The sequence below is a fragment of the Macrotis lagotis genome, chromosome 1 (genome assembly GCF_037893015.1).
Source record: "Macrotis lagotis isolate mMagLag1 chromosome 1, bilby.v1.9.chrom.fasta, whole genome shotgun sequence".
Taxonomy (NCBI): Eukaryota; Metazoa; Chordata; class Mammalia; order Peramelemorphia; family Peramelidae; genus Macrotis; species Macrotis lagotis.
The window spans coordinates 188,886,452-188,899,169 of record NC_133658.1 but is presented as its reverse complement, the minus strand read 5'-3'; the positions used below and the strand labels follow the sequence as shown (position 1 = coordinate 188,899,169).

Sequence of the window (12,718 nt, the reverse complement as noted above, 5' to 3'; positions counted from 1 at the left end):
TGCAAAAAAAAAATCATAATGTTAAAACAGGTCTTACTGGGAAACATATTAAGTTCATGGCTCTAATTCAAACAGTACTTAACCATCCCAGAGTCTAATATTTAGCTTTTTCTTCTCTTCTATCTCTAGAAATGGAGATGCTATAAATTTAATTTGTCTTAGGATGTCTCCTTAAAGCTAACCAAAATTTACTAAACTTAAAAAAAAGCAAATTAAAAAACAGTTCTATACATAAAACAAAATGCACAGAAATGAAGATGTAAAGAAACTGAATCCAAGAGTACAATCATTTAGAAAAATAGCAAATCCAAATTAAATCATATGATTTTAACCTAGCTCGTGGGATAAGAGCAAAAACATTATTTTTCAAATATCATATCTCTTGTAGAGTTGTGATATAAAGTTAAGACTACTTAAGATGTTTCAAATAAAGAGAAATTGTTGTCTTTAACCATTCCATCATAATTTGACCTCTGAACAAATTAGATTATGTTCAAACAAAAAAAAAAAGACACAGTGGATTATATAAGCTTATGAAAGCCCTCCATAATGCCTTCAGTCAGTTTTATGATGTTAAACTACATAGTCTTCTATAGTGTGATAATTTCAAAATTAAAAAAAATCACATTGATATAAAGCTTATGTGAATCTCCAAATGAAGTAATTTCTGAAGCAAAAGAATTAAACTTCTTCCACTGTATAGTATAGTCTGTATTCCAGTAATCCACACAATTACATATGATAAAATTTTAACTTAGCTTTAAATACAACCGAATTAAAAAAAAACAAAAACTTTAATAAGGGGGCAGCTTAGGTGACTCAGTGAATAGTCAGGAGTACCTGAGTTCAAATCCAGCCTCAGACACTTAACAATTGCCTAGCTATGTGACCTTGGGCAAATCACTTAACCCCATTGCCTTGCGGAAAAAAACTAATAAGACAAAAGGCTGAGCAAATAAAAATGAGAAAATAAAGTCCTTGAATCTTATCTTTCTTCTAATAATTTTTTAAAATAAAAGCAACAATTTTTTTAAATCTCTGGAACATTTTCTTATTGCTCTTGAATTTTGTTACCTCTTGGGGCCAAAACTCTCTCCCTTCCATCAAGTCTTCATAATAATCTCTAATGATGTTTGTCTTCTGAAGGAACAGACCCATAGAATTGGCAAGCTTCGAGTCCTCTCCTATAATGGGGTCTTCCAAATCTGAAGCCGAGAACAGACGAGAAAGGCCAATCCCAACTAGTCCAGCAACATAGTAACAGTACTGTAAAAGATTATTATTTTTAAGAGTTACAGTGAATTCTTTTATTCAGCATTGTCTGATCAAATAGTCTTATTAGTATAAACTAAATTATTCTGAGTTTAATTATATCTTTAATAAAGTCAAAATTATTTCAAGGTTTAACAGTGACCAGTCAAAAATCATCACTGTAAAGGAGATAACAAGAAATCAATAGATTCTATTTTAAATAATGACTGACTGGGAGGCAGAGCCAAAATGACATCATGAAGGTAGGGACTCTTTGAGTTCTCCCCAAATCTCTCCAAATACTTTTAAATAATGACTCTAACCAAATTCTAGAGTGGCAGAACCCACAAAAACACTGAGTGAAACAATCTTCCAACCCAAGACAACTTGTAAGATTAGTGAGAAGAGTCTTCTACATCAGTGTGAGAGAGGAGGGAAAAGCAGCAGGAGTCACATGGGATTCAACCATCCAGGAACAGACAGTGGGACAACTGGGTCGGTGGTGGTGGTGGCAGTTTCCAGACCTCTCAGCCCAGAAACTGCCCAAGGACAACTTGGAAGGTCAGCAGGTCTGCTCATTGAGGTGGGAGTGGAGCCCAATTCAGTGCAGGCCTCAGTAGTGTAGATCTGACCCCAGTAGACCAAGAGCGGGCCTTAGGAGTCACTGAAACCAGCAACGGCAGTGGCTTTCTAAGCTCTCAGTCCATGAATGGTAAGGGGGGGGGGGGGTCAGAAGAAGACTCCAGGGGGTCTCTTTGCTATTCCTGGGGCAAGACTCTGGCTTTGCCCATACTCAGATCTGGGTTGCAATCTGGGGCCCCAGGAAGGGAAGCAGAAGCACAATACAGCTAAATTACCAGAGGAGCAGGGACCTCTAGATGCTAATAGTAGCTCTAAAAACAGCTGCAAAAACCTTCAAAAGCTGGGGACAGTGCATCTTGCAGACACACTCTGGAAACAGAAGAGTTAAATCAAGTCATGGGTCAGTGAAATGAAAAAGCCACAGAGGAGAAAAAACAATCTGACTATAGACAGTTACTAGGTGATAAGGAATATCAAAATCCACACTCAGAAGAAAACAAAGTTAAAGTTTCCAAACTCCAAGAAAAATATTACTTGGGCCTAGGCTATGGAAGAGCTCAAAAAGAATTTTTAAAATCAAGTAAGAGATAGGAGGAAAAAAAACTTGGAAGAGAAATGAGAGGGATGTGGGAAAATCATGAAAACGAATCAATAGCTTGGTGAAAAAGTTGCAAAAAAATACTGAAGAAAATAACATCTTTTATTTTAGCTGAAAACTTATTTAATGTCTGCTACTAGCAGAAAGAATACTTCTAGGCATATGAGAATCAACATAAAAGCCTAGTCCTTGCTTTTTTTGGGGAAACAAAAATATAATTTTTAAAAATTTTTTTCCAATTATATGTTTGAATGTTTTGTAACATTCATTCATTTGCAAATGAAGTTATACATCTGAAAATAACATCTTAAAAATCAGACTGGGTCAAATGGAAGAAGAGGTCCAAAAAGTCTGTGAGGGAGAAGAATGCCTTAAAAAAGCAGAATTGGCCAAATGGAAAAGGGAGATACAAAAGCTCACTGAAGAAAATAATTCTTTGAAATATAGAATGGAGTTAAGGGAAGCTGCTAACTTCATGAGAAATCAAGAAACAATAAAGAAAAGCCCAAAGAATGAAAAATTAGAAGGAAATTTGTAATATCTCATCTCATTGGAAAACTAACATGGAAAACAGATCCAGGATAGATAATCTGAAAAGTATTCGACTACCTGAAAGTTATAAACAAAAAAAGAGCCTAGATATCAATTTTCAAGAAATTATTAAGGAAAACTGCTGATATTCTAGAAGCAGAGGGTAAGATACAATTGAAAGAATTCATCAATTCACTTCCAGGAATATTATTAGCCAAATTTCAGAGCCCTCAAATCAAGGAGAAAATATTGCAAGCAGTCAGAAAGAAGCAATTATTATGAAGCCACAGTCAGGATGACGCAAGTTTTAACAGCTTCTACATTAAGGGATCATAGGACTTGGAATATGATATTCTAGAGGTTAAAAAACTTGAATTACAACCAATAATCAACTACCCAGAAAAACTGAACATACTCTTTCAGAAAGAGGAAAAGATAGACATTTAATGAAATAAGGGACTTTCAAACTTTTCTGAAGTAACAACCAGAGCTTAACAGAAAATCTGATCTTCAAATACTGGATTCAAGTGAAGCATAAAAATATATACAAGAATCATACGAATTTAACAATATTGAACTGCTATATTCCTGCAAGGGAAAGACGATACTGACAACTCAAATGAACTTTATAATTTATTAGGGCAATTAGAAGGAGCATACATAGACAAGGCAAAAGTGGGAGTTGAATTTGAAGGGATAATATATTAAAAAGATGGGAGTTAAGGGGTGAGAGAAAAATGTACTGGGAGAAAGGGAAAGGAGGAGGGTAGCATAGGGTAAGCAATTTTACATAAAAGAAGCAAGAAAAAACTTTTGCAATGGAGTAGAAGGGGGTGGGGGAACAGCCTTACTGTCACTGGAATTGGTTGGTTCAAGAGGGAATAACATTCACACTCAATTGGAAATAGAAATCTATCTTACCCTAAGAAAAACAGGAGAGGAAAGAGATGAGAGAAGGGGGGGGGGGGCAAGGACAGGTGATAGAAGGGAGGGAAGACTGTGGAAGGAGACAGTCAGAAGCAAAACACTTTTGAGGAGGGAATGGGTGAAAGGAGAGAGAGAACAGAAGGTGGGAGGGAATAGGACAGAAGGAAACAGCTATAACAACTGTGCCAAAAAATGAAATAAGTTTATCTGATAAAGACACCTCATTTCTTATAGTCATCCCCCAATTGATAAAGGATCAAGAGATAAGAACAGTTTGCAGATGAGGTCATCAATTCAATCTATTTAAAAATTAATAGCCTAACTGATAGGAGTGAAGTAAGTTGGAACAATTCTGAGCTATTACCTTATACCTACTGGATTGGCTAATAGGATAGAAACAGAAAACGACAAATGTTTGAGGAGATGTAAGAAAAATGAAACAATGCACTGTTGGGAGTTGTGAAAGGATTCAACTATTCTACAGAGCAATTTGGAACTATGCACCAACAACTATAAAACTATAATTATCCTTTGATCTAACAATGAAACCACTAGGTCAATATTCTAGAAGAGAGGAAAACTTGGAAGAAAAAGGACTTATATGTATAAAGATATTTATAGCAGCTTTTTTCTGGTGGCAAGGAACTGGAAATTGAGGGGATGCCCATCAGTGGGGAATTGCTGAATAAAATGTGGTATGTGATTTAAGTTATAATACTATTCTTTTTCATTTTTCTTTTTATAAATTTTTTTTTTATTTAAGGCAATGGGGTTAAGAGTGACTTGCCTGGGGTCACACAGTTAGGCAATTATTAAATGTCTGAGACCGGATTTGAACTCAGGTCCTCCTGATTCCAGGGCCAGCTGCTCTATCCACTACACTACCTAGCTTTTGCCCAATGAAATGCTATTCTTTATCAGAAATGATGACAGTGAGCAGAAGTGAAGAACATTGCACACCCTAACAGCAACATGGGAGTGATGATCAGTCTTAGTGGACTCGTTCATTTCATCAGTGCGACAATCAGGGACAATTTTATGGTATCTGCAATGGAAAATACCATCTGTTTCCAAAGAAGAATTGTGGAGTTTAAACAAAGACCAAATACTATTACCTTTAATTTTAAAACAAAGTTATTATTATGTAACTGTGCTATCTCTTATATTTTATTTTTTCCTTAAGGATATGATTTCTCTCTCAACACATTCAATTTTGATCAGTGTATAGCATGGAACAATGTAAAGACTATCAGATTGCCTTCTGTGGGGGGGTTGGGGGAGGGAAGTGAGATTAGGGGAAAAATTGTAAAATTCAAAAAAACAACAACAAAAGAAATGAACAGAATGCTCTCAGTTATTAAAAAAAACTTACATGAGCAGATGCAATAGGAAATGTACTATACACAAAGTAACAGCAATATTGCAGGATGATCTGCTATGAATGACTTTTCCCAGCAATGTTGTGACCCAAAAGAATTCTAAAGGAATGATGATAAAGAATACTATCCATCCCAAAGACAGAGCTGATGGTGTCTGAATACAGACTGAAGCATACTTTTTTAACTTTATTTTTCTCAAGGTTTCTTTTATTGGGGAGAGAATTATATTTACTTTTACAGCATGATTGTTATGGTACTGTTTTTCATTACTACATATTTTTTACCCCATATTAAATAACTTTCTTTCTCAATGAGGAGGGAGAGAATTCATAATTCAAGATTTTAAAATAGAATGTTGAAACTTGTTTTTGCATGTATCCAAGGAAAAATACAATACAATACAAACAATGGCTGGCTAAGCAAAGAAAAATCTTATTTAAATAAGCAAAAAGTAGATTCTTAAAAATCCTCATTCCCAAACTTTGGGAAAACTACTACATTATTCTCTTGCTCTCTTTCTCTCTCCCTCCACCTCCCCAAAATCAGAAGTTGGTACCAGACAGAGTAAAGTGGATTTCAAATCATACATCAGAAAGGGCAGTCAGTCAATAAGGCAAAAGACAACAAACAATTTCCCTAGCTAGGATTCACACAAACCTGGAGAGTAGTATTGGAAGGCACATTGCAATAGCAAAAGATTATAACACAGGCATGGTATCCAAGAGTGAAGAAATTGAGAAAGAGATAAAAAGTGATAAAATTAGATCATGCTGTGGAAATTATTATAATGCTACCAAAAACTCCACATGGAATACAGAAAAAGGGAAGTTGGAATATGATATCATTAATCATATGACTCCAGCACTATGCAAGGGGTTAGAAAAGTATAGTCAGATTTGTTATAATGTTTGTTTTGAAAACATATATTTGTTCCAACACAAATGACCTATCAGGGAACATTTTGAGCACAATATATATTTTTCATAATTGTTTATGTATGACTTTGTCCACAAAAATATCAGTGAACACAGAAAACTGCATTCAGTTGAATTAAGCAGTGCAAGAACTCACACCTCAGATTTCTATCAGCTACCTCATTACACCATGTGTAATATCCTACAAGGGTGTGTTGTGCTCATCTTTCATATCTGTGGACTTCATCATAAAAAAAAAAAAACCACCACTAATTCAACATCCTGTTTATTGAAATGCTGAATAGAGACTAAAGATGGTTACTTTTCAATGGTCAAATTATGTAAAGTAAAAGTTAGGATTGTTTCCCCAAGGTTCACAATTCTCCTTCACTCACTATTCCAAAACAACTTCTGCCTCCCTCACTTTCGATGAAGTCTAGATGATCATAACTCCCGCTCCCCCGTGTATTCAATACCTACTTCTTCTGTAGGCACTTTCCACCATAACCCTCACTAGTTTTAGAAGAAAATAAAAGGGGAAGGAGTGACAGAAAAGAAGAAAGTCAGAAGTTCTAGATGCTTCATACAATAAGCGGGTTTTGTTCATTTCTCACTCCTTTAGTTCTCTATTGAGAGCTAGGAACATACTTATTTGAATGAAGGATGTGATTAGAAGTGAGTTAGAAGAAGACACATAATAAGTACTTGGTACTAAACTAATAGGAAGGAAGAAAAATGTGAAAGCTTCACACTATTACCTCTATTACAACAGATTAAGAAACCAAAGCAAAAAACAATCAACTATCACATCATATTGTAAGTTAACACTAGATCCCAGTAATAATGAAGACTTCCACATGATTTTTCTATCCGTAGTGTAATGCTTAGAAGTCAAGCTAAGCTAAATCAAGCTTGACCTAATTAATATGTAATATCCTCAGGGCATGAACAACATCATGCAGAAATCTACACTTGATATATTATGATTATTATGGTTAGTATGTGTGCATATACACACACATATAAGCAGTGTTTTGTGTGTGTACGTGTGTGTGTGTGTGTGTGTGTGTGTGTGTGTGTAAGTATGTGCACATAAAGTAAGCAAATAACAGATAGGAGCAGTTCATTTGTTCCAAGTCCTTGGCATTGGGTATAATTACTGTTCTGATACAAAATGCCTGTTGTCACATTTAAAATATCACTAACCTTATCCCATTCTTGCACAGAGTTCACTTTCTTTTCCAAAAACTCTGCCATTCCATGTCCCATTTTTTGACAAATATCATCAATCACCACTTGATAGCACTCCGCCAGATTTCGAAACTCTGAGGAGATCTGTAAACAGAATCCATAAAAAAATTGAAACCATGAGAACCAATATGACACTTAAAAGACTATTAGGAAAAATGACTTTGAAATCAAAATTATTATTAAAATAAGGGTTCAACTTTGCTCTGACTAAAGTTTCTACACATTCAAACATTCAACAAATACTCATTATTTCTCCAGTATAAGATAATGTAACTCATAACTTTAGACACACAACTTAAAAAAGAAAGTCAAAGTGAATGAAATCAGGATACAAGATATTAATTCCCATATTTAAACATCATTAAGCATGGCATTATACTTTTCAATTGGAATTAAAATTTTGGATTTTCTGTCCAACCTAAAAATTCACTTTAGAAAAGACCAAATATCTTTCTTTCTAGATCGGTATATACTTTTTTCTAAAATTTGGAAACAGGGCCAGCTAGGTGGTGTAATGGATAAAGCACCGGCCCTGGAGACAGGAGTACCTGGGTTCAAATCCGGTCTCAGACACTTAATAATTACCTAGCTGTGTGGCCTTGGGCAAGCCACTTAACTCTGTTTGCCTTGTAAAAACCTAAAAAAAAAAAAAATTGGAAACAATGTAAAGACCATAAGACTGCCCTCTGGGGTGGGGGAAAATTGTAAAATTCAAAACCTTATAAATATGATAGGTAGAAACTACTCTTGTATGTAATTGGAAAACAAATAAAATATTAATAAAAAGTTTGTTGTCTTGACTCCAAAATAGATTTTTCTGTGTAGTTATTTAGAAGAATCAATTTTAAATTGAAATACCATTTGACACATGTTCCAAGATTTATGTTCAAAAAAATTAAGAAATCAAATAAACCAAATAAAAACTCTGTCATCCTTTTTTTGTTTTTGCAAGGCAGTATGGTTAAGTGACTTGCTCAATGTCACACAGTTAAGTAATTATAAAGTGTTTTATACTGGATTTGAACTCAGGTCCTCCTGACTACAACTCCAGGGCCAGTGCTCTATCCACTGCACCACCTAGCATCCCCCAAACACTGTAATCCTTGAGGGAGTTGGGTAGTATCATGGATAGAAAATTGGGCCTTGGAGTCTAAAAGATATGAGTGCCATCTCAGAAACAATTTAGTTGTTTGACCTGGCCAAGTCAACTAATCTCTTTTTTTTTCCAATGAAAGATTTTATTTGAGTTTTACAAATTTACCCCTATTCTTGCTTTTCTCCCCCCACAGAAGGCAGTCTGTCAGTCTCTACATTGTTTCCATGGTATGCATTGATATAAGCTGAATGTGATGAGAGAGAAATCATATCCTTAAGGAAGAAAAAGTATAAGAGAACAAAATTACATAATAAGATAACAGGTTTTTTTCTTAACTGAAGGTAATAAGTCTTTGGTCTTTGTTCAAATTCCACAATTCTTTCTCTGATGATATTCTCCATCATAGATAGTCCAAAATTGTCCCTGATTGTTGCACTGATGGAATGAGCAAGTCCATCAAGGTTGATCATCACCCTCATGTTGCTGTTAAGGATGTACAATGTTTTGCCAGTTCTGCTCATCTTGCTCAGCATCAGCTCATACAAATCCTTCTATGCTTCCCTGAATTCCCATCCCTCCTGGTTTCTTTCTTTTTTTGTGTGGTTAATGTGACTTTATTTATACATTACTAAAATATTCTTGTTTAAGAGATTGGTATGTGGTCTGATGAATGTTTAAAGTAATATTTCTGGTGCTAATCTTAGGTTGGTTTATTGCACCTTCAGACATTTAAAAATATAGCTGAAATACTTAAAAAACAACTTGCATAATAGCAAATAAAAACTCATATGAAATATTAGAAAATATTAATATATTATTTATCCAAATTAGAAAGTAGTAAATAGATAAAACCTGGTTAAGAAATAACCTGTACATACTCAAATTGTAAGAAGAAAGGTAGTGGGGGGTTTTTGTGTGTATTTAATTTGGGCTATTTGAGACAAAAAAAATTTTCTTTCAACTGGAAATTCCAAATAGATCATGAAACCAGCTCAGTTTATTCAATCTTTCAGGAGACAAGGATCTGAATTAAGTCTCCAGAGTTGCTACTGCTACCCATGGAAACAGAATAGGTCTATTAGGTTCACTGATTCTTCACTATGCTCCTCCTCCAATTTTTTCCTGACCAAGACAGTCTATTTATAGGAAGGGAAAATTCACAGGAGATGAGGCAGAAGTTAATGTGATTTTCTTTCATTTATTCCTAAAAGTAAGTCTTTCCTTATATCATTATACAGCTCTCTTCTTCCTTTCTTCAGGCCACATAAGCTATCTCATCCTTACCTACAGATACTTTTCCCCCCAAAATATAAATTTTGATGGCTGAAAATTGGCAAGATATCTAAGGATTTTACCAACCCCAAATCACTCCAGCTCTCCTTGATCGAACAACAATGGGTAACAGGCCAAACTTCCCTTGGTCACTGTTTGGGCCCTGATTGACTCAGAGTGAACATAAATAGCAATTGTTTCTAATTGGTCAGAAATTCTAAGGGTCTTCTGTTCCCAAATGTATTTCTTTTTTTGGACTAGGTAAAGAAGCTATTCTTGCTTCCTTTCTTTCTTACTTAGCCTGGATCACTGAATATGGGCATCTAGGTAGAACAGTGGATAGAGCACTGGCCTTGGAGACAGGAGGACAGGAGTTGGAATCCAGTCTTAAGACACTTGCTGGCTATGAGACCTTGGGCAAGTCACTCAAACCTGATTGCCTCAGATACAGAACCATCTCCAATTGTCCTCATTTATAATTTGGTTGATGGACCCAGATGGCTCTGGAGGAGAAGGTGAGGCTGGTGACTTAGCCCAGCATCCCTCACTAAAATCCAATTCATGTGCTTGTCATGGTCTTCTTCAAGGATGAAGGACAAACAACAATACTCTTATTATATACAAAATGTACCTTGAGAAAAGTAGAAATTACTCTAGAAATTCTAACTCAATCAAAGGATGAATTGCTACCAATCAAAATTCCAAAAAATTACTTTAACGGGTTAGAAAAAGTTATAAGTAAATTCATATGGAGAAATAAAAAGTCAAGAATTTCCAGGGATTTAATGAAAAAAAGTGCAAAAGAAGGGAACTTAGCCCTACCTGATCTAAAATTATATTATAAAGCATCAGTCATCAAAACTGTTTGGTATTGGGCTAAGAAATAGAGTGGTGGATCAGTGGAATAGACTAAGTGCAATAGCAGGAAACGATTATAGTAATCTGCTGTTTGATAAACCCAAAGAGTCCAGCTATTGGGATAAAAACTTCCTCTTTGATAAAAACTGCTGGGAAAATTAGAAGTTAGTATGGAAGAAACTTAGATTAGACCAACACCTCACACCCTTTACCGATAAGATCCAAATGGATACAGGATTTAGACAAAAAAAAAAATACTATATGCAAATTAGAAGATCAAGGCCTAGTTTTACCTGTCAGATCTATGGAAAGGGGAGCAGTTTATGACTAAGGAAGAGATGGAGAACATCACCAAAAACAAACCAGATGATTTCAATTACATTACATTAAAAAGCTTTTGCACAGATAAAAACCACTGTAACCAATATCAAAAGAAATGTAGTAAATTGGGAAACAATCTTTACAACTAATAATTCTGACAAAGGACTCATTTCTAAAATATACAGAGAACTGAGTTATATTTAAAAAAAAAATCCATTCCCCAGTTGACAAACTGTCAAAGGATATGCAAAGGCAATTTACAGATGAGATCAAAGCAACCCATAGCCATATGAAAAATTGTTCTAAATCATTCGTTATTAGAGAAATGCAAATTAAAGCTTCTCTGAGGTACCACCTCACACCTCTCAGATTGGCCAATATGACCAGAAAGGATAATGATCATTGTTGGAAGGGTTGTGGGAAATCTGAGACATTATTACACTGTTGTGGAGCTGTGAACTCATCCAACCTTTCTGGAGAGAAATTTGCAACTACACCCAAAGGGCAACAAAAATGTGCATACCCTTTGATCCAGAAATACCACTGCTGCGTCTATACCCTGAAGAGATGGTGAAAAAGGGTAGAAACATCACTTGTACAAAAATATTCATAGCAGCCCTGTTTGTGGTGGCAAAGAATTAGAAATCAAGTAAATGCCCTTCAAATGGGGAATGGCTTAGCAAATTGTGGTATATGTATGTCATGGAACACTATTGTTCTATTAGAAACCAGGAGGGATGGGAATTCAGGGAAGCCTGGAGGGATTTGCATGAACTGATGCTGAGTGAGTGAGATGAGCAGAATCAGAAAAACACTGTGTACCCTAACAGCAACATGGGGGTGATGATCAACCTTGATGGACTTGCTCATTCCATCAGTGCAACAATCAGGAACAATTTTGGGCTGTCTGCAATGGAGAATACCATCTGTATTCAGATAAAGAACTGTGGAGTTTAAACGAAGTACAAGGACAATTCCCTTTAATTTAGAAAAAACACCAACTAGCTTATTGTCTGATCTTGTTATCTCAAACTTTTTGTTTCTTCCTTAAGGATATGATTTCTCTCTCATCACACTCACTTTGGATCAATGTACAACATGGAAACAAAGACTGACAAATTGCTTTCTTTGGGGAGTGGGGGGAGGGAAGCAAGATTGGGGGGAAAATTGTAAAACTCAAATAAAATCTTTAATAAGAAAAAAAGCAACCATAAAAAAAAGGAATGAATTGAGGACATAAGTATTCCTTAAATATAGCAAGACTAACATCAATCTTCAGCTTCATATATGTAACTGTAGCACAAGTTATAGTCCAGTAGTAATCTGAAGCAAAGTTTCCTGTAAGCTTAAATAAATTCCTTCAGATTTCATATTATGCAAATGACTACCCAAATAATCCTCTCTAATCTTGGGGAAAGGTCACACAGTACACAATAGGCCAAAGCAATACAACTCTTTCTTCATAGGGACAATATATAAACAGAACTCCCTCAGGAAAACCCCCAAAATGTTATAATATTTGCAGTAATTCCACTTGAATATTTAGTGTTTTTTTTCACTTGCTGATGTTTGTAACACAATAAAGAAGGTCCATCTCATTCTCAAGCAGTCCTGAGACGTGGTGACTACTGTTAATCTATGTACTTTGACATTAAGTTTCAAACCTACTAAGACATTTACTGTGACTCTAAGCAAAGTCAATTAACTGATATCTGCCTCAGTTTCTTTATTTGTAAAT

At 35.2% G+C, this 12,718-nt stretch overlaps 1 protein-coding gene across 3 annotated transcripts in view; it reads right to left on the bottom strand.

The window, feature by feature from the left end:
- The window catches only part of FDFT1 (farnesyl-diphosphate farnesyltransferase 1), a 61,652-nt gene that overhangs the window by 13,344 nt on the left and 35,590 nt on the right, over positions 1-12,718 (bottom strand). For all 3 annotated transcript variants that reach the window (XM_074209516.1, XM_074209517.1, XM_074209515.1), the window contains 2 exons: positions 7,389-7,517; positions 1,075-1,266 (listed from right to left, as the gene is read on the bottom strand). In XM_074209516.1, coding sequence (XP_074065617.1) covers positions 1,075-1,266; positions 7,389-7,517 — 321 coding nt within the window. The remainder of the gene's footprint in view (positions 1-1,074; positions 1,267-7,388; positions 7,518-12,718) is intronic.